Raw genomic sequence first — 24,029 nt, forward strand, 5'->3', positions numbered from 1 at the left:
TTTGTGAAGCGAAATAACGTGGCTAGTAGAACGCGCGTTCGTTATTTTGATTATAACTTTTTCATTGTCTTTATCTGAATTTACACTTTTTATTTAAGTTGGAATTGTGTTCTTTTCTTTTCTTATTTTAATCATATTATATACAAAATATGTAGTGATTTTAATTCACCGGTTGTAGCTGATAAAACTCTAAATTTACGTGTGTATGTGTATCTATATGTTATATGTTATTGGACTGGTACAAATAATATTATATACAATTATGTGTATTTGGATTCGCTGATGCGTCAGTCTATTGCTCGTTGCAGTTTCAACGCCAGAGTTTACAGACTTATTAACTAATAGAGGCAAATGGCCACAGTGAGCAATAGGATAAATAAAAATATATGCCGTAAACCAAAATTTCTTACCGATATAAATTTAAAGAGAAAGAGCTATTTATTTTCCGACCAATAGTATAAATAAAGTAGTAAAATATTTCCAACGCAGAAACAAGAGACTACCCTAAACAAATGATTATAATAATGTGAGTTGTGCTAAAACTGTTTAAGGATAGCGTAAAACAAAACGTGGCGCAACAGTCACTTGGTTGAAGCAATGTTTATTATCTTGACACCAGTGTGGCTGTATATACATGCCCGCACTAAGTCCTAGAGATCATTACTCTCACATACAATGAGCAACCTTAAACCATCGCATGTACAAATATATGTATTAACATACATACGTATATACATACATACATATTTACTGCTCAGATTTGTACAGATATCTATGTATAAGTATTAAAAATTTATCTATTCTTGCAATTACTCCCCTGCTGTCCAATCGACTAGTTAACATATGTATGTATGTATAAACCATTTTTCAATTGTCAGCCACAAACCTACTAATTAATCAGCCAACTGCATTTTTTTATCTACATCGCAGCCAACACTCAGACCTCTCTCAAAGTTCAAATTTAGTCTTATATTGTATTATATATACATACGTATACATATCTATCTAAACAATGTACATATGTATGTAAAAAATCGAAAAAAACCTATTATTAGTAAGATCGTAATTTGGTCTGATGATTTTCTAACAAGTTCGATATCAAGATCCTTTTGAAAGCATAAATACATGTCACTAATTAAAACTAAGGAAGCACTAAAGAGAAAAAAACTTTCATTGTAAATGATATAACGTTACCATACAGTCACATTACATAGTAATACATATACAATGTAGTGTAGAAATGGCCCGAAAACAATTAAAAAAAATGAAGAAAGTGCTACAAGAAACTGCCTAAACATCAAAGCAGTGATATCATGCAAAAGTAATGTGTTGAATTTCGTACTCGAATCTGTACAGGCATGCACATATGTGTGGATATACTTATTTATGTGCCTATCTATAATGTATGTACATATGTAGTATACACCGGAATGTGTATAACACATTCCTAGGAGAGATACATTTATGTAAATTCCTATGTATGTATGTATGTATACACATGATAGCGAAAAGAGAAGCACCAACTTTTAATATATGTATACTATACATGTGTACATTTGTCGTGCTCGTGCGTGTAAATGTTGGTGGTTATGGTATGGTTTCAGCACATTTTTGATAAAATATTGCTAAGGAATACAAACGCAGCTATTTTTCTTATGACAATTATTATTTTAAATGATACAGTTAGTAGGCGTGATCATACAGGGTCCGGCACTTATAAAAAAGCCATAAATTCGATTTGAAAAATTATTTTTATTCATTTTAAAGTACAAAATGTGTGAATATAATCATAAATTCAGGACCAATTCACTTTTGCTCGATATGACCACCTTTTGCCTTAACTATGGCCTTAAGACGGTCAAAAAACGAATCGAAAACTGCCCGAATGTGACTAGCCGGTATTTTGGTCCACTCACGGACAAAGGCTTTCTTCAGCATCTGGTGACTGGAGTATTTTTTACTTCGAACCTTGCTCTCTAAAATGGCCTAGAGAGAATAATCAATTGGATTCGCATCTGGTGAATCCGAGAGCCATTGTGTGGTCGTAATGAAGTTCGCAACGTTGTTTTTCAGTCATTCTTGGTTCACTCGCGCTTCGTGAGACGGTGCTGAGTCTTGTTGAAATGTCCATGGTTTGCGACCGAAATGTTTGTTTGCCCACGGCTTCAAGGCAGCCTTCAGAACACTTTCCCGATAATAAGTCGCATTTACTTTGACACCAGGCTCGATTAAAACAATTGCAGAGGGTGCTGCCTCCTGGTGAGCAACCCATGACTTAGATTCTCATATGAACGGTCGGCCCTTTCGTTTTGAGAGCTTACGAATTGCTCAATTAGAAAATTATTTCGTCAGAAAACGCAATGTACGGAATTTGACCGTTTTCGGCCAAGCGAAGCAACTGCTTCGCTCTCTCAAGTCTTACTTGTTGCTGCTTCGGTGTGAGATCATGGGCCTTTTAGAACTTGTAAGGCTTAACCTTAAGCTCATTTTTCAATATGCGTCGGATGCTGCGGTCGGATGTTTTCAGTTCTTTAGCCATTTGATTGGCACTTCGTCATGGATTTCGCACAAGTCGCTTCTTCACTTTCCGAACCATCTCACGTGATGTTGCAGTCTTTTGATGACCACCTCGGTGGCGTTTTGCGATGGTACCAGTATCATTGTAACGAGTGATGGTGCGCTAAACAAAAACTTTATTCAAATTAAGGTGTTTGAGCTCATGAAAAATATAAAGCAATCACACTACTACGTTTGAATTCCATCGCTGATCACTTTTTTTGCGTTCACTTTTGGCAAAACGCTTTTGTACACTTGTGAACAATACTCCGAACTGACATTCAGCAAATTTATGAACAGCTGATTCCTGTGCGACAGCTGCGCGAACAGTCTGAAGTTGGTTACACTTTGAGTGCTGGACCCTGTAGATAGATTTCACTTATCTTTCCCATCTTCTCTTATAAATTATATTTGGATTATGTGAGATAAAGCTTGAATTATCTACTGCCGAGTACAATTTGTCTATGAAAATCGAAAAGCAATCCATCCAATTCGCGACAAAAACCATGCATACATACATATATCAGAGATTGTTAAATTTAGACAGAGAATGGTATTTAACATTTAGCTAACCTGAAACACACTGATAAGGGCGAGTAATTTCTAAAAAGTTCGAGCAAAATGTACAATACCAAGTGAAACATATATCTTTTTGTTTACATTTTTTGGCATCCAGTTCGTACAGATTTGCCACTTCATATGGATTTCCTGTTACATTAATGATAAACGCGTGATAAATTTCAATATGACACGCACTGGAAATACGAATTCGATGTGGCGATTTCACAAAAATTAAGCTCAACAGAACCCTAGAATGTAGTAAAATGCATTTCAGGCTCTTGTGAAGCAAAACATTTTGTTACCAAATTGTACAAACTGAAAAATGAAGTAGAGAAATAATTTGCATAAGTCAACATATATTTTAAGAGTTTAGAATTTTGTTAGAAATAAACAAGACACTTTAAAGATGGTTTATACCTACAACGCAGCCTCGCTATCCGGCAAAACCCCATGTCCAGAATTACAATTAAAACTTCGCACGTTTGTATTATAAAAATCATATGTGTACTGAAATATTATATAAGGTTGTATTAGTGCAATTTTAATAAGTCTTCTTCTTCTTAATTGGCGTAGACACCGCTTACGCGATTATAGCCGAGTTAACAACAGCGCGCCAGTCGTTTCTTCTTTTCGCTACGTGGCGCCAATTGGATATTGGTCCTTCCAACGGCCGCATTTTTTCGTAGAATTTTCGAGCATTACCCCTGTCGGCCAGCTTATCAAGCTCTTCGTACTCACTCATTTCAGTCTCTTTCTTTTTCTGTCTGCAAATGTGTCTCGCTTCCCTCTTCAATTCTCGGTATCTATCCCATCCCGCACGTGTTGTGGTCGATCGTAACGTTGCGAGGTAGGCACGTCTAGAACACTGGAGACGTGTCTTCCGTCTATCACAACATGATCGATCTGATTGGTGGATTTTCGGTCCGGAGACAGCCAGGTAGCTTGATGTATCAGCCTCAACCCATTTAGGGATGTTTCGTCGTGGAGGCTGAATTTACCGACCGTAGTGCCAAAGATACCTTCTTTGCCCACCCTGGCGTTAAAGTCGCCAATCACGATTTTGACATCGTGGCGGGTTCAGTTCTCATAAGCGCGCTCCAAACGCTCATGGAAGGCATCTTTGGTCACATCGCCCTTCTCTTCCGTCGGGTCGTGGGCGCAAATCAGCGATATGTTGAAGAACCTCGCTTTGATGCGGATTGTGGCTAGACGTTCATTCACCGGAGTGAATGATAGTACTCGGCGACGGAGTCTCTTTCCCACCACGAGTCCAACACCAAACTTGCGCTCCTTTATTTGGCCACTGTAGTAAATGTCACAAGGACCTACTCGTCTCTGTCCTTGTTCCGTCCATCGCATTTCTTGGACGGCGGTGATGTCAGCCTTTATTTTCACGAGGACATCAACCAGCTGGGCAGCGGCACCTTCCCAATTAAGGGCCCGAACATTCCAGGTGCATGCCCCAATATTGTAGTCCTTCTTTCGTTTGCCATGGTCGTCATCAAAAGGCGGGTCTGTCATCCGAGGCAGTTGGTAATCTTTCATAGGGGGTCTTTTTACGTGGCGGGTCCCAAACCCAGCGCACAACCCTATGTAGGGGATGTTTCGTCTTCTCACTTTAGCTCGCCTTCAAACGGATGCTCTTAGGCTACCCAGAGGATACTTGGTCAAAGACCGGAAGTTATGAGCTGATTGAGCCATGTGTAAAAGAATCGTTTCTGGCCACTCCCAAGTGAATGGCGATCAGAGAACTTTCCTCACTTGCGTGAACTTCTACACATGACTCCATCCTTCTTTAATAAGTAATATTTTAAAAATTTTCTATACAATGTTCACATATGTTGATTAAACAATAGCCAATTACCGGCTTATCTCTAATCGAGTAGCCAGTTGTGAGGAAGGCAGAAGCTGAATTCTCAATCATAATCTTAAAATACTAAATTCATTTTACTATGCGAAAAACTTTAACTTCGTATAATAGTTTTTGATTTATGATAATCATGCGTGGCTTCGTGAACGAGCTATTTTAGCTGCAAAAAATATTGATATTCACCCTTTCAAATACAACGGTCATTGCCCGGCAATGAGAATTTGTTCAATTCGAACGACGTTGTTACCGATCCTGACGAAGCAGTCAAATATTCTGTTGAATTTTTTGAATTCGCTGGATTAACATACAAATGTCACCATATTACTTGTGAATAAATATTGGCTCACTTATCATTTTCCTTCTAAAAATATTGTTCATCAACTCGCATTAAGATAAAATTAAAGAAACATTATTAATTACGAATAGATTCTAAAAATATTGAGGTCAATTCACATTAAAGAATAAGGATTGTGATTACATACTTTGTTTAATATCCTAATAGCTTAAAATAGCAAGCAGAGCAACGTCTGTCGGGTTCGCTAGTACATATGTATGTAAATGAAAATTAATCGCTATTTCGTTATGTGCACGCATAACGTCCGAACCACAGAATGGAAAGACGTGAAAATTTATACAGGTATTCCTTTAATCCTGCAGAAAGCCTCTCCAAAAATCTATTCATAATACTTTTTTTCATTGAGTTATAAAATTCATAAGAAATAAAAAATTTTCCCAAAAATAATCAAACTTTAACTGTTAATATCTTTTAAACGTTTGGGTTTACGAAAAAATCTTAGTAGACCTTTTTTGTAGAGCATTCAATTTCCAACAAAATCTTAGGAACAAGATATTTTTTCAAGTAATTGGAAGCGAGATATAAATTTTTCTATCTGATAATAAGTAAAAATAGAAAACTGTATGTAGGAGGACCTTCCCGTTACAATTCAAAACCCATGTTTGGAGAGGCTTTCTTAGAGGTGTCTAGGAACCTATTTTTCCGAGTACCAAACGAAAAATTTTTTTTTTTTGAATTACTCTAATATACATACATTTGTTGTATGTACCTACTCGATGGAATTTCTATTGTTTACGCATCGAAAATTTGTAACATGCGCAGATGTTCAAAGCTGACACATTTTTTGGCACACATGATTCAAATCAATCCAGCAGAAAATTGCTGTTGTTTGCTGTACTCGTAGAAGTTTACTCGTAGTTATCAATATCATCGGCATACGCCAGCAGCTGTACACTCTTATAGAAGATGGTACCTTCTCTATTTAGTTCTGCGGCTCGAACTATTTTCTCCAAAAGCAGGTTGAAGAAGTCGCACGATAGGGAATCGCCTTGTCTGAAACCTCGTTTGGTATCGAACGGCTCAACGGAGTTACTCAACGTCAGTTTACACAGCCGTATTAGTTTTGCGGGGATACCAAATTCAGACATCGCGGCATAAAGGCAGCTCATTTTCGTGCTGTCGAAAGCAGCGTTGAAATCGACGAAGAGGTGGTATGTGTCGATTCTCCTTTCACGGGTCTTTTCCAAGATTTGGCGCAAGGTGAATATCTGGTCGGTTGTTGATTTGCCAGGTCTAAAGCCACACTGATAAGGTCCATACCGTTTACTCAATCGTAATTTCCGAAGAACAGATTGTTCAGGTGGCATCAAATTAGTTGACGCTGGCGGGTACTGGAATTGATCAACAATGTGGTCTATGATGAACTGAATTGATTTATATTGTGTTTTTGGCACGAGTGTTCGTTCTGATTTAATCGTACGCGTTGCAGCTCTCTGAGTACATACATATATATTTATATGGATAATACTAATTGGTGTTACGGAACAACAAACAGTCGTATCATAATTTGAGATGAGTGCACAATAGCTCGCAAATATTTCTGAAGCATTGCACAGGGCAATGAAATATTTAAACTGCAACGATCAAGTTTTGTTTTCTTACGTATACCACTATCTAGGTTTTAGCCGTCGATTTTGCAATTACCTCCGATGAATCTAGAACATACCATTATCGCATGATTAGATGTAGGGCGTGAAACGCACCCTCTTCTGCTCTACTCCTGCACTGGTGTATAACAAAAAGGATTACGTTATACGATGCAGTATTATGCAGAGGCTGGGACATATTTTACGTATTATTTATTTCAAGTTTTTTTTTGTTTTTTCAAGTGAAAAATGTTTTTATCATACGTAATTATGAATGCACTATTGCTTAAGTAATTTATGAAGTCAATAAAAAATGTATGTAGATTGCCAATTTAACTGTGCCAATATTATGTTATTATGATTAAGATATTCTTGATAACAAGGAGCGAGCAGAACCTCGGGCTTAGGCTAGTATTCTATAAAGTTCTCTGATCGCCATTCACTTGGGAGTGGCCAGAATCGATTCTTTTATATATGACTCAAGCAGCTCACGACTTCCGGTCTTTGACCAAGTATCCTCTGTGTAGCCTAAGAACATCCGTTTGAAGGCGAGCTTAAGGGAGAAGGCGAAACATCCTCTCCGCAGGGTTGTGCGCTAGGTTTGCGACCCGCCACGTAAAAAAAACCCCAATGAAAGGAAGCAACAAGCCTCGGATGAGAGACACCTCTTTTGATGACGACCATGGCAAACGAAATAAGGACAACGATATCAAGGCATGCACCTGGAATGTCCGGTCCCTTAATTGGGAAGTTGCCGCTGCCCAGCTGGTTGATGTCCTCGTTAAAATAAAGGCTGACATCACCGCCGTCCAAGAAATGCGATGGACGGGACAAGGACAGAGACGAGTAGCTTCTTGTGGCATTTACTACAGTGGCCATATAAAGGAGCGCAAGTTTGGTGTGGGATTCGTGGTGGGAGAGAGACTCCGTCGCCGAGTACTATCATTCACTCCGGTGAATGAACGTCTAGCCACAATTCGCATCAAAGCGAGGTTCTTCAACATATCGCTTATTTGCGCCCACGCCCCGACGGAAGAGAAGGACGATGTGACCAAAGATGCCTTCCATGAGCTCTTGGAGCGCACCTATGAGAGCTGCCGCGCGCCACGATGTCAAAATCGTGCTTGGCGACTTTAACGCCAGGGTGGGCAAAGAAGGTACCTTTGGCACAACGGTCGGTAGATTATGCCTCCACGACGAAACATCCCAAAATATTGTTATCTGTAGTACTAGATTCCAGCATAAGAAGATTCATCAAGCTACCTGACTGTCTCCGGATCGAAAAACTACCAACCAGATCGATCATGTTGTGATAGACGGATACACGTTTCCAGTGTTCTAGACGCGCGTACGCTCCGAGGTCCTAACATCGACTCGAACCACTATCTTGTTGCAGCCAAGATTCGCACCCGCCTCTGTGCAGCAAAAAACGCACGTCAACAAACACATGGAAGGTTCGACGTCGAGAAGCCGCAATCACAGCAGACAGCCGAACGATTTTCTACTCGGCTTGCACTCTTAATCTCTGAGAGCACTCGTCAACAACTCGGTATAAGGGAACTGTGGGACGGCATTTCAAACTCCTTACGTACAGCTGCAACCGAAACCATTGGTTTTCGGAAAATGCAAAACAACAGCTGGTACGACGAGGGGTACCGTGTCGCAGCGGAGAGAAAACAGACTGCCTACCTCGCAACGTTACGATCGACCACAACACGTGCGGGATGGGATAAATACCAGAAGAAGAAAGGGACCGAAATGCGTGAGTACGAAGAGCTTGATAAGCTGGCCGACACGCGTAATGCTCGAAAATTCTACAAAAATATGCGGCGGCTTACAGAATATTTCAAGACCGGAGCACTCTCTTGTAGAACTCCCAAAGATGATCTAGTGACCGATGTCCAGGGCATACTTAAATTATGGAGGGAACACTTCTCCAGCCTGCTGAATGGCAGTGAATGCACAACGCCGGGAGAAGGCGAACCCGATTCCCCAATCGATGACGATGGAGCAGACGTTCCATTGCCCGACCATGAAGAAGTTCTAATAGCAGTTACCCACCTGATGAACAACAAAGCGGCGGGGGCCGATGGTTTGCCTACCGAGCTATTCAAACACGGCAGCGAAGAAATGATAAGGAGCATGCATCAGCTTCTTTGTAAAATATGGACGAAAGCATGTCCAACGATTGGAATTTAAGTACGCTCTGCCCAATGCACAAAAAGAGAGACCCCACAGTCTGCGCCAACTACCGTGAGATAAGCCTTCTCAACATCGTGTATAAGGTCCTATCGACCGTGTTGTGTGAAAGATGAAAGCCCACCGTCAACAAACTGATTGGATCTTATCAGTGTGGCTTTAGACCTGGCAAATCAACAACCGACTAGGTATTCACCATGCGCCAAATCTTGGAAAAGACCTGTGAAAAAAGAATTGACACACACCACCTCTTCGTCGATTTCAAAGCTACTTTCGACAGCACGAAAAGGAGCTGTGTACAGCTGTGTAAACTGACATTGAGCAACACGAAAAGCTCCGTCAGGATCGGGAAGGACCTCTCCGAGCCGTTCGATACCAAACGAGGTTTCAGACAAGGCGACTGCCTATCGTGCGACTACTTCAACCTGCTGCTGGAGAAAATAATTCGAGATGCAGAACTTAATCGAGCAGGTGCAATCTTTTATAAGAGTGTACAGCTGCTGGCGTATGTCGATGATATTGATATCATATGCCTCAACACCCGCGCCATTAGTTCTGCTTTCTCCAGACTGGACAAGGAAGCAAAGCTTTTGGCAGTGAATCGGAATCGATCTTCAGTAGTCGAAGTCGATTAAGAATCGATTCTTGACATTCGAAAAATCGATTATTTTACGAGAAAACTCGATTTGCGAGTGGAATCGGAATCGAGTTTACCATTCTACTGGCAGCCATCGCGTGCACATATAATAACCTCCGCACAATAACCACCACAAAAGAAATGACTTTTTTTTCCATGTAATTTATATGGAAAACAGAAAATTTGAAATAGGTACCTCTTAATATTAATATTAAGAGCTCATCTTTTGAGTGACTTTCTTTTTCACATTTTCGAAAGTTTTTTGCCTGTTTTTCAGTTGAAAAAAAAGGTTGACTCCGAATGACAGACCCTAATATGTATATGCATTTTGAAAATTGTTGATCCACTGTTTCTTGTTTTAATTGGAGCTGAGCTCGTAATACATAAGTTTTTATACTGTTGCTATATGTTGTACAGAGTATACTTGTAATACAATAGTTTTGTTCACCTAGCGACATCTAACGGTTGTTTTAAAACCGAAAACTAATCAAGATAAATTTAAAGTTTTATATATGACCAGTATCACGGAACAAGGTTAATTCTGGTTGACTATCAGTCTTCGGTTGACCATCCATCTATGCAAGCTGTAAATTTAGTAAAAATTTAAGACTCAAAACCGTAAATTGGTGAAGAAATCGCTGTAAGAAGGAGCATTTGTCAAAATTGGGTAATGAGCGTGGCTCCACCTCTATGTAGTTCTCTAATCAGTAACTATTCAAATAATTTCAACCATATTTAGTGCATAATATTATATTAATATTCTTATGACACATCGTAAAAAAGATCGATCGATCGGTCCACAACCGTGCGCATTTTCCATATATCACAGTTTTAAATTCCAGTATATAAATCGAGAGCAAATGTTGTTATCGAAATACAACTTTGCACAAACAGTGACTTGATTGAGATTTAGTATTAAAATTCGAACAGAATATTTTTATGACAATTGCATGACCTTGCGTCAAAAAAGTAAAGCGGTACTCGGTACCGCATTGGCCAATATGTGATATACCTTAATAAATTCAGTGAGCTTGTTTTCTGTTAATGTTATATCTTTTAACCTAAAATGAGTAAAATATATGGCACGTAGCCCCCATAAACTTTTCGCCATTATACTAAAAGACTTTATGCAGGATATATCGGTCAGTGTGTGAGCTAACTTCATACAGTTGCCTAAAAGCATGTTATCGATTATATTTGAGTAACGCCAAATGTAATTGTAATTAGTACAGACCTTCCTCAAACCCCGGTTTATCATATATATATATATATGTATTTATCTGAACTTCCATCTGACTTTATAATGTTCGTTTAGTGTTTTAATAAAAATTATGTGGTTTAGCTCTGAATATATAACATTCACCAACGCAATGAGCTCTTATCATCTATTTAATGTTTTTTCATTTCAAATTTAGCCATTTTGGTTTAGTTGATATCACATATGTGTATATGTATATCTCATTTGAGCCAATTAGATTGACTTTAATATAAATACCTCGAGCAAGAAAAAAGTTCCAATTCACACACGATTTCGGCGTCCTAACCGGTACCATACCACTACATAGTAGTACTTGAGTGACATGCTTTGTGCTTTGGTTCGTAACAGTTAGCTGCCCAGCAATTCGGCACGGCAGGGTGCAATAGCGCCTTGTGAAATAAGGCTTTTATTTCAAAAAAGGCTTAATTACACTTCGAAAGAGAAATAAAGCCTTAAAGGCCTTATTGCTCTTTCATTTTTTTTAATGAAACAAATAATATTTTAATTCTTTTTGTATTTTTATTGAATAGTTACACACAAATTTCACGTTAACCAAAGTTAATAGAACATAAATAATTCAGAAAAAGAATTTTATATTAACAAAATTAATAGAACATTAATAATTCAACAACAAATTTTCATATTAAGAAAAATTAATGGAATAATAATAATTCAAAAAAAGAACCCCAAATCAAAATAAACGAAGAAAATTAGACAAAAATGTTTTTGGCTTCTTAAACAATAAGTCCGACACACTGGACATAAAGTTGACACAGAATTCCTTTTTTTTTCCGCGTCCAATTTTTCATAACAATCACTGCAAATCTTAAAATGACTGCATGGCAATAACAATATATTTCTTTGTTTTTCATAACAAATAATGCATGTCAAAGTATTATTTTCAATGGTGCCAGGCAGGACAGATGGTAAAGTATCAATTATTGGATCAACCTCATCATTCTCAACAACACCTGTCGTCGTCGTTATACTATCTTGTTCCAGAATCGCGTTCAAAGACACCTCATTATATAAGTTATAACTTAACTGGCTAAGACAGTCGTTCTACACTGATTATACCATTTTCCAAATTTCTTAAGATAGTTTTAATCAAATTTTCTCGCGTTTTTTGCCTTTTTATTTTGCTACACATATTGAAATACTGCCGTCCAATGATTTTTTAAAATCAATTGATTTTGTCACATCGACATCTAGTAAATGGTCTATCAATTTATAAAAACTTCCGTCTTTCGAAAGGTATTTACCCAATTGCCCATGGAACGATTCTATTAAGCTTGTAGTTTTAATGGATTCGTTATAAACGGAGAATTTTGATGCGCCTTCCTAAAAAGAAAGAAGTCATATATGTATGTACATACATATGTTATTTCTTAAAACAGAGTGTTAAATATTTTATGGAATATACCTTTTTAATCCACTGTCTCTCGAAATATGCTATGAATTGTTCAAAAATGCTATTTAAATTATAACTCAAAGCATGATTTTTCAGATTTAGATATCAATTAATATATCGTCCGGTTTTAACAGCGGTAATATTAGAAATTTGCGAAACAATTGTTTTGCATCATTATCTTTATTTAATTTCGACATGAACTTAGGAAGTTTTGAAGCATTCCTTCAAACAGCTTGTGTAAAATGAAACCAACATGTCTTTAATTTTGTTTGTGGATAAATCTGTGACAATGCTTTTCTTAAGCCATACTCAAAATCCGTGGTGAATGTTATTTGTGGGCTTCATGTCAAAAATATTACTTTGGATGTATTGTAGTACATGGATATATGCATTCAAAGATTTGTTTGACATTAAAATGTAGATAAAAGGAAATGTCTAAAAAAAAATGTACAAATATTAATTTAACCGCAATAATATTTAAAAAAATATACTTACATGTTCATTATGAGCAATATGAAATATTAGCAGCTGTAAAGCTATTGGAACTACTTATCGGTACTACACCAAAAGTCCCATCTATTAAATAATGACGTGGTTCGCCAGTAGGCATATTCATTATTGAGTTACACATTGTAGGGACACAAAATTGAGTAACCGAAATCCTCTTCAATCACCGTACCACGATAGAATGGCAAATCATTGTCATATTTTGAATTATGTAATTCTTGCGAATTTCTGGGTTTTCAAAAATTGAAATTATGTCATGGAAATTTTGAGGTGCTTTTGGCAAGGCTTCCGATTTTATGTTTGTTAAATGCCTTCGCATTTTCCCAAATTCAACCAAATGAGCAGACTCTTTAGCGTTTTTGCAATTCTCATCATACACTTGACGAACTTGACCTTTTCAATGACATTCTATTAGCGCATTCGAATTTAATAGAGTTAATTAAACTTAATTTCTTTATAACTTCATTTTGGGCCTCATGATTGTGCACTAAGTTTTTATTTGTTTTACGGCAATGTATTGCGTTGTTCAAATCCACGGCAATATTGACGGGACATCCATTTTGATAACAATTATAATATTTTGTATTATTTTGAGAATATTTAAATTTATAAATTTGTCCCTCTGTTGGAATATGTAATAATTTGCTGGTTTTCCTAAAACCCGGAATTATATTATAAACAAGTATATCATCACTTTCCATTTTCACGATTTTGAAGAACTAATTGAACAACACACGTGGTTTAACAAATTACTGAATACGACCGACATTATAACACAGTTTAGTAAACGAAATGCTGTTATCAACAACAACAAAAACAAAAAATTCAACAGTGTAACAAGAGTATCAAAAACGAAAAAAAAACAAAAACAATTAAAACTATTCAGGGAATTAAGATGACGATGTTGTTGTATTACAATAACAGGAAAGAAATAATTATATGTTGTTTAGTTTAAAAAAAATGAGTTCTATTTAATGTAAAATAGTACAATTTTGATCACAATAAATCATAAATATAAACAATTATGCACGTGTGTTCTTCAATTATTTACTTAAAAACTTGAAAATGGTCCGGTGGATGGCCGTGGGCTCGGGCGCGGGCGCGGGCGGCGGCGCGGATGTGCGCGGACGCACGAACCGGCGGACGCGGATGGGAGCGGGGTGGACGCACAGCCGGAAATCAAATCTTCGTGATAACCCAAATCATATCGGTAGTTGGTTGTCATTCATGTTTAATAAAAAAAAAATAAGGCTTTATTGCACAATTGGGTAAATTTTTCATTAAGGCTTTATTTCTCTTTCGAAGTGTAATAAAGCCTTTTTTGAAATAAATGCCTTATTTCACTATTGAAAGGCCTTATTTCACAAGGCGCTATTGCACTCCGCCATTCGGCACACCTCTTGACTCTAAAATTCTTTCTACGGTTGTAATTGAGGTCGGTTTCAAATGAATATTTACAACATGTTCGGAAATTCAAATTTAGTTCTATTTACTTTTGTTTTTTTTGTGTAATATGCAAATATGCATTATACTACTGTGATCAAATTGAAAGATAAATTTTTTAATTTATACTTCGCGAGTTTTTCGAATCGGTTTTTTCTCTAAATTGGTAATACTGTTAGTGACATCTATGCTAAATTTCACGTCAAAATATTCATTAGTATTTGAGATACGCGCAGTTTTGTGAGACTATAAAAGTGAATTCTTTGATTTTTACTAGTATGTCTGAATTTATTGAATAAAGAAGTGCGATAATGCATCGTCTCATACTGCATTGGTCATTCGTGATCATTTCGCCACATTTTTTTCTAATATCGTGCCGCAACCACCGCCTTCGCCTGATTTACCTTCGTGTAACTTCTGGTTATTCAGCAAATTCATATGACCACTCCGAGGACACCGTTTTGGCTCAATTGAGGATATAAAAGCTGAATCGAAGAAGGCTCTGATGTCCATCACGACGGAGGGTTTTTGCAAGTGCTATGATGACTGGGAAATTCGTTGGCATAAGTGTATATGTAGAAAACATGGAAACATGGAAAATGCTGCTCAATGTGGTGGCGTATTTCTCTATAGTGTTTCTGTTACCTGTCAAATAAAATTTTACAAGTTTTAATTATTGAAATGTTTATATACAGCCATTAAAAAAGTTAAATTGTGAAAATATATCATAAACAACGTTTAATGTGGACACCTGTGATAAAAGCATTTATATCAGCAACGAAATTGGCTGTGAGGTTTTCAAACAGATTATTAAATTAAGTTTAAGTTTTCAGTACTATTAGAAACATTAATATTCAGTTTCCGTTTGTTTTTCTAGTATGTCTGTAAATTTATTTACAGGTCATATTTAAAAAAATATATAAACATTAATATTTGTGAAATTATACACTTGAGTGACATGCTTTGTGCTTTGGTTCGTAACAGTTAGCTGCCCAGCAATTCGGCACGGCAGGGTGCAATAGCGCCTTGTGAAATAAGGCTTTTATTTCAAAAAAGGCTTAATTACACTTCGAAAGAGAAATAAAGCCTTAAAGGCCTTATTGCTCTTTCATTTTTTTTAATGAAACAATAATATTTTAATTCTTTTTGTATTTTATTGAATAGTTACACACAAATTTCACGTTAACCAAAGTTAATAGAACATAAATAATTCAGAAAAAGAATTTTATATTAACAAAATTAATAGAACATTAATAATTCAACAACAAATTTTCATATTAAGAAAAATTAATGGAATAATAATAATTCAAAAAAAGAACCCCAAATCAAAATAAACGAAAGAAAAGTAGACAAAAATGTTTTTGGCTTCTTAAACAATGGTCCGACACACTGGACATAAAGTTGACACAGAATTCCTTTTTTTTTCCGCGTCCAATTTTTCATAACAATCACTGCAAATCTTAAAATGACTGCATGGCAATAACAATATATTTCTTTGTTTTTCATAACAAATAATGCATGTCAAAGTATTTTCAATGGTGCCAGGCAGGACAGATGGTAAAGTATCAATTATTGGATCAACCTCATCATTCTCAACAACACCTGTCGTCGTCGTTATACTATCTTGTTCCAGAATCGCGTTCAAAGACACCTCATTATATAAGTTATAACTTAACTGGCTAAGACAGTCGTTCACACTGATTATACCATTTTCCAAATTTCTTAAGATAGTTTTAATCAAATTTTCTCGCGTTTTTTGCCTTTTTATTTTGCTACACATATTGAAATACTGCCGTCCAATGATTTTTTAAAATCAATTGATTTTGTCACATCTACATCTAGTAAATGGTCTATCAATTTATAAAAACTTCCGTCTTTCGAAAGGTATTTACCCAATTGCCCATGGAACGATTCTATTAAGCTTGTAGTTTTAATGGATTCGTTATAAACGGAGAATTTTGATGCGCCTTCCTAAAAAGAAAGAAGTCATATATGTATGTACATACATATGTTATTTCTTAAAACGGAGTGTTAAATATTTTATGGAATATACCTTTTTAATCCACTGTCTCTCGAAATATGCTATGAATTGTTCAAAAATGCTATTTAAATTATAACTCAAAGCATGATTTTTCAGATTTAGATATCCAATTAATATATCGTCCGGTTTTAACAGCGGTAATATTAGAAATTTGCGAAACAATTGTTTTGCATCATTATCTTTATTTAATTTCGACATGAACTTAGGAAGTTTTGAAGCATTCCTTCAAACAGCTTGTGTAAAATGAAACCAACATGTCTTTAATTTTGTTTGTGGATAAATCTGTGACAATGCTTTTCTTAAGCCATACTCAAAATCCGTGGTGAATGTTGTGGGCTTCATGTCAAAAATATTACTTTGGATGTATTGTAGTACATGGATATATGCATTCAAAGATTTGTTTGACATTAAAATGTGGATAAAAGGAAATGTCTAAAAAAAATGTACAAATATTAATTTAACCGCAATAATATTTAAAAAAATATACTTACATGTTCATTATGAGCAATATGAAATATTAGCAGCTGCTTAAAGCTATTGGAACTACTTATCGGTACTACACCAAAAGTCCCATCTATTAAATAATGACGTGGTTCGCCAGTAGGCATATTCATTATTGAGTTACACATTGTAGGGGACACAAAAATTGAGTAACCGAAATCCTCTTCAATCACCGTACCACGATAGAATGGCAAATCATTGTCATATTTTGAATTATGTAATTCTTGCGAATTTCTGGGTTTTCAAAAATTGAAATTATGTCATGGAAATTTTGAGGTGCTTTTGGCAAGGCTTCCGATTTTATGTTTATTAAATGCCTTCGCATTTTCCCAAATTCAACCAAATGAGCAGACTCTTTAGCGTTTTTGCAATTCTCATCATACACTTGACGAACTTGACCTTTTCAATGACATTCTATTAGCGCATTCGAATTTAATAGAGTTAATTAAACTTAATTTCTTTATAACTTCATTTTGGGCCTCATGATTGTGCACTAAGTTTTTATTTGTTTTACGGCAATGTATTGCGTTGTTCAAATCCACGGCAATATTGACGGGACATCCATTTTGATAACAATTATAATATTTTGTATTATTTTGAGAATATTTAAATTTATAAATTTGTCCCTCTGTTGGAATATGTAATAATTTGCTGGTTTTCCTAAACCCGGAATTATATTATAAACAAGTATATCATCACTTTCCATTTTCACGATTTTGAAGAACTAATTGAACAAACACGTGGTTTAACAAATTACTGAATACGACCGACATTATAACACAGTTTAGTAAACGAAATGCTGTTATCAACAACAACAAAAACAAAAAATTCAACAGTGTAACAAGAGTATCAAAAACGAAAAAAAACAAAAACAATTAAAACTATTCAGGGAATTAAGATGACGATGTTATTGTATTACAATAACAGGGAAGAAATAATTATATGTTGTTTAGTTTAAAAAAAAAATGAGTTCTATTTAATGTAAAATAGTACAATTTTGATCACAATAAATCATAAATATAAACAATTATGCACGTGTGTTCTTCAATTATTTACTTAAAAACTTGAAAATGGTCCGGTGGATGGCCGTGGGCTCGGGCGCGGGCGCGGGCGGCGGCGCGGATGTGCGCGGACGCACGAACCGGCGGACGCGGATGGGAGCGGGGGTGGACGCACAGCCGGAAATCAAATCTTCGTGATAACCCAAATCATATCGGTAGTTGGTTGTCATTCATGTTTAATAAAAAAAAAAATAAGGCTTTATTGCACAATTGGGTAAATTTTCATTAAGGCTTTATTTCTCTTTCGAAGTGTAATAAAGCCTTTTTTGAAATAAATGCCTTATTTCACTATTGAAAGGCCTTATTTCACAAGGCGCTATTGCACTCCGCCATTCGGCACACCTCTTGACTCTAAAATTCTTTCTACGGTTGTAATTGAGGTCGGTTTCAAATGAATATTTACAACATGTTCGGAAATTCAAATTTAGTTCTATTTACTTTTGTTTTTTTTTGTGTAATATGCAAATATGCATTATACTACTGTGATCAAATTGAAAGGTTACTTTTTAATTAATACTTCGCGTGTTTATCGAATCGGTAAGTTGATAGTACTGTAAGTGACATCTATGCTAAATTTCACGTCAAAATATTCATTAGTATTTGAGATACGCGTCGTTTTGTAGGCTCTAAAAGTGAGTTCTTCGATTTTTACTATATCTGAATTTATTGAACAAAGAAGTGCGATAATGCATCGTCTCATACTGCATTGGTCATTCGTGATCATTTCGCCACATTTTTTTCTAATATCGTGCCGCAACCACCGCCTTCGCCTGATTTACCTTCGTGTAACTTCTGGTTATTCAGCAAATTCATATGACCACTCCGAGGACACCGTTTTGGCTCAATTGAGGATATAAAAGCTGAATCGAAGAAGGCTCTGATGTCCATCACGACGGAGGGTTTTTGCAAGTGCTATGATGACTGGGAAATTCGTTGGCATAAGTGTATATGTAGAAAACATGGAAACATGGAAAATGCTGCTCAATGTGGTGGCGTATTTCTCTATAGTGTTTCTGTTACCTGTCAAATAAAATTTTACAAGTTTTAATTATTGAAATGTTTATATACAGCCATTAAAAAAGTTAAATTGTGAAAATATATCATAAACAACGTTTAATGTGGACACCTGTGATAAAAGCATTTATATCAGCAACGAAATTGGCTGTGAGGTTTTCAAACAGATTATTAAATTAAGTTTAAGTTTTCAGTACTATTAGAAACATTAATATTCAGTTTCCGTTTGTTTTTCTAGTATGTCTGTAAATTTATTTACAGGTCATATTTAAAAAAATATATAAACATTAATATTTGTGAAATTATACATGTTTATAAAAATCTATATTTTATTTTTTGAATGCCAAAAAAAAATAATACTTTTTCTATTTATTATTTCTTTACCTCCGTCTAGTTATTTTTTTAAATTAGTACGAATAGTTATATATTTTTTTTTTGTTAATGAGAGCCCCCGGAATGGCTTATCACAACGCGAATGGAGGTGCTATTGGTAATAATAGCACAGCTGGTGGCAGTTTATGTGGTATTGCTGGTGAAATTGGCTCCAGTGAATATTCCGGCGACGAACGAGACTCTCGGAGCGGCGAAGATCATCACGAGATTGATTTGAATAACAAGCCAATATATCTTCTCGAACATTTGGCTACCTTCACGGTAAATAAGGAATCCGGCATTGTCTATCCCGCAGACGGCATGCGAAGGCTGTTACAGTTGGAAAAAACCACTGGTATATGGTCTCAGAAAATGCAAATATGTTTGGATTACCAATGGGTGCTTATAATGGATTATGAAACCGGAGTGAGTATATATTGATTTTATTGCCTATACCAAGTTTGGTTAAAGAGTTTCCCATTAACTTTTTTTAGAATATCATAGAAAGATTTCCAGCATCTCTTATACAGGATCCAACAGCATTCACATCTACTGATTCCATGGAGTTATATAATAATATATTAGTATTTATCGTGTCCGGCGGCAGTGGCTCACGCTCAGAAATGCATATTTTTCAGGTAAATGTACAAACTTTACATTGTTTAAAGCAGCGAATTTTAATTTTTTTGCATTCTGATTTAAGTCACAAAGTGTATCTGCCGTGCATTTGGTTGAAGACTTAAAGAGCCTAAGAAACGGGAAAATGGTGACACAACAGCGCGAGGGTTTAATGCATCAACAGCAATCACCATCAAATCTATTAAAAAACGGTCCTACTGATTTAGCTAAGTCATTACCGGCATCCTGCAGTCAGCACGGTCGCAGTGAACAACAAATCCATTATCTTCACAATGGTGGTACTATTACGCCATCCCGCACTGGTATAGATCAATATGGCTTACACGTCCGAAGTCTCATGCTAGAAAACAATCATACAGGTGCTGCTGCTGGTAGCGGAAATGGTGAAACAGATTCCGAACAAGGCGGGTTTAATGACGAAACTAGTTCTACGTCTAGTGACAAGTATGAACGTGATGTAACTGTGTTGAATCATTGCTTTGATGACATAGAAAAGTTCATAGCACGCCTGCAACACGCAGCTGCAGCATCACGCGAACTGGAGCGTCGACGCCGAAACCGAAAAACAAAAAAGAAAGATCCTGGCGAGGGTTTATTAACGTTGCGTACCCGACCGCCCCTTGAAAAAGAGTTTATCGACATTTTCGCCAAATTCAAACTTTCATTTAACTTGCTGGCCAAGCTGAAAGCACACATACATGATCCAAATGCTCCTGAATTAGTTCACTTCTTATTTACACCGCTTGCACTAATAGTCGAGGCTTCCAGTGACACTTACTATGAGTCTCAATTGCCAGCACGTGTGATCAATCCATTACTTACACGTGAAGCCATAAATCTGTTAATTAATTGCGTTACGAGCAAAGAAACTGAACTATGGCGCTCCCTTGGTGACGCTTGGATTATACCACGCGATCAGTGGAAAAATGATGTGGGCTCATACCATCCTGTATTTATGGATGGATGGTCGCCCGATTACTTGGTAACCGATGAATTGGAAACCCTTAGTACTCCAACAAACATTAGCAAGCGTCGTTTAGATGTTAAATCACATTTGCATGCTGGTCATACCAGCCACAGCGGGGCGAACGGACGCCAAGTTGGCAGCAATAGTAATTGCAGCAATACAGCTTTACATATAGGACAAGTCGAAGAATACGAAACAAGTATACCAATTGAGAAATATTCTGGTCATTATGAACGCGATAGTGAACGATTTCTGCCCACTGGTGGCATAAGTGGCGCTGCGAACGGTGGGCCTTCTGATTTTAGCGTACACAGTGAAATTTCAATTGATTCAATTGAACGTAGCGGAGAGGCATTGCACGATTTGCAAATGAATAATAACACTGCAGCTGGTATTCAAACAATATCAACAGGAATGCAACAATTACATGCACGTGACTCTAAGAATACCAAAGCCACGCGCAATAATAGCTCAGTTTCTGAATTCTCTGGTCGTGATAACATCACTATGGACGAACAAATGTTGGCAGCGTGGCTAGATGATTTACAAACAGCACATGCTAAAATTGTCCTAGTCACATATCCCCGCACAGCCAACAATGATAAAGAGCTAAGTGTGGTTCGTGGTGAATATTTGGAGGTGAGTCAGCTATTTTTAACGCTCTAAAGTTGACATTTTATCTGAAATCTTAAACTTATGACATGATTTATGAAAGTATACATGCGTAGGCAATCGAGTTACTAGCTTTATCACCTATTTACTGAATCAAATTAAAAGTTTTAGTAGTTTAAACACGCACCAGCTAGTATCACACTAAAAAATTTTGAAAACTTTTACTTAGAAGGTGCGTAACTAGTTTGCAGGCGAAATAAAAGAAATTATTTGCCTTTTTTAATGAATTGGTAAAAATTGACGTGTTACACGCGAAACGTTGATTTTTTGCTATGAGTGTAAAGTGGATTGGTTGCAGTAATCGGAGCAAATAACATGCCCAATACTATCAACACAAGATCACCTGAACTTGCCACTACGTCCACTTCTACACTGTTGAGTTTGAAGACAAAAGTCCTAGATGTGAATCGTCGTTTGCAACTACTATGACTATACCCTGGACAAGGTAATTATGTTTTTAACACCCTGAAGGAAACATTGGAAACCCTATAAAATACACGAATACGTATACATAAATGATCGGCAAATCGACTTATCCATGCCCGTTTGTCCGTCCGTCTGTCAGTTAATAAGCGAACTAAACCCTCAGTTTCTGAGATACCGTCCTTTTCTCCCCCAGAAGCTGCACATTTGTGGGAACCGATATCGTACCATTTTAGCATATAGCTGTCATACAAACTGAATGATCAAAGTCATGTCGTTGTTTGGAAAACTTTTTATTTGACAAGATATTTTAGGAAATTTGGCACATATGGTTGTCCAAGCAACGCTACAATCTCCGAAGAAATTATTCAAATTAGACCACTGTATATAAATCTAGAGTGGAATCTTTTGTACTTGGGAAGGCTTTCATTCAATCTAAGTTAAGGTTGTTTGTATTATTCAACATTAATTTAGCTTAGTAGGTTTACAGAAGCCCAACTTGTTTGAAAACCTTTGCAAGTGTTGTAAATTTCCTTAGTAAGAGTTTAGAGATGATAAAGTGTTCGCATACCTTTTTTAGATTTTGGATGATACTCGAAAATGGTGGAAGGCTCGCAACATACGAGGTCAAGTGGCCCATGTTCCACACACAATTGTCACTCCATATAACTTCGACGACGAGTCTGCGAGCAATCAGTTCTATGGGCACCAACAAGCACCATCACATCTGCAAGGAAACAATACTTACACACAGCCGAGACACCCGATAAATACAAATCTCAGTGTAAGTTTAATTTATATGAATATAATAGGTACTCGTATAGGTATGGAATTATTATATATGATATATTTGTTTTACATAAGTATGTAATATTTTTAGGATAATATCGAGACACACCGGTCACACGACGCTACTGATTGGATTCGAAATAAGCATCTGGGTAAGAAAGGAGAGTTCAGATATTTTTAATTAGCTGTAGCGTATACAAATTACTGTCTATTTGTCCATGATATTATTTATACATACAACATTTTACAACAAGTAAATTTTTAAATTTAAATTTTTTTGCTTGCATTTATATAAAGTATGCATTTGTTTGAGTTGTAAACACTAGTAAACTAAAACAATAAAATCAAAATATTGAAACAAATGGTCTTTTCTGGAACTAAGAACAAAGACAAAGCATGAAAAAGATGAAGTTTTATGACAATCTAAAAAATTAAAAGGGCAGCACTAAGATTGATTGTTCAGAAGCGAACATTATAAACACACCTAATTGTAATGGTACATTTACATAATGTTTGAAATTTCATCACAGCATGGAAACTTCTCACTACTAGAACTCGTTGTTGTTGTAGGGCAGAATTCTGCCGCTTTTGACAGTCCTTGATCGGATAAAAAATCCGGGTCCGCTTTGGTTACGTAAACCAGACTGTCGTGGGAACGGGACCGGAATTAGTGTTTTTGTTCGGCTATGAAAGCTGTCCACATATGGAGGCGTGGCAAAAACTTATTTTTAAAATGTATACATAGAGTCACATAAATAAAAATATGTTAATTAGGTATTGTGTGTTTTAGAAATGTATACATAGTATTTATGAAAGACAAAAATACATATGTATATACTTATAACTATGAATGAGTATTATATTCATATTCTTATTCCCGTATATTTAAGTTGTATACATATCCACGAAACGATTTACCAAAATGAAAAAAACTCAACTCTTTTGAATAGAGGCGACAAAAATTTTTAGATCCGGTACCACTCGATAACAACACCAATAAAAATTACAACAATATAGTTCTCAGATTGACAAAGAATACTGCAATGTAGAACTATATTTCTACCGAACTAATGGATGCGAGCCAATGTCAGCCAGGAATTACTATTATTATTGTTTTTAAGAAAGCTGTAAGAAAACTCCAAAAATTAATAAGAATTTGAAAAAGTA

At 36.2% G+C, this 24,029-nt stretch overlaps 1 protein-coding gene across 3 annotated transcripts; it reads left to right on the forward strand.

Annotated features, from left to right (window-relative positions):
- LOC120779483 (epidermal growth factor receptor kinase substrate 8-like protein 2) lies at positions 1 to 24,029 on the forward strand. 3 transcript variants are annotated; one of them, XM_040111764.1, is made up of 7 exons: positions 1 to 203; positions 309 to 526; positions 19,395 to 19,798; positions 19,867 to 20,010; positions 20,076 to 21,617; positions 22,654 to 22,857; positions 22,954 to 24,029. In XM_040111764.1, exons 3-7 carry the CDS (start codon positions 19,442 to 19,444, stop codon positions 23,041 to 23,043), a joined length of 2,337 nt encoding a protein of 778 aa, XP_039967698.1. In that variant the 5' UTR covers positions 1 to 203; positions 309 to 526; positions 19,395 to 19,441; the 3' UTR covers positions 23,044 to 24,029. The 3 variants fall into 3 exon arrangements, with proteins under 3 accessions (XP_039967698.1, XP_039967700.1, XP_039967699.1); XM_040111766.1 differs by having other exon boundaries at positions 22,654 to 22,897; positions 22,954 to 23,046; XM_040111765.1 differs by lacking the exon at positions 309 to 526.

Source organism: Bactrocera tryoni, unplaced genomic scaffold (genome assembly GCF_016617805.1).
Source record: "Bactrocera tryoni isolate S06 unplaced genomic scaffold, CSIRO_BtryS06_freeze2 scaffold_11, whole genome shotgun sequence".
Classification (NCBI taxonomy): Eukaryota; Metazoa; Arthropoda; class Insecta; order Diptera; family Tephritidae; genus Bactrocera; species Bactrocera tryoni.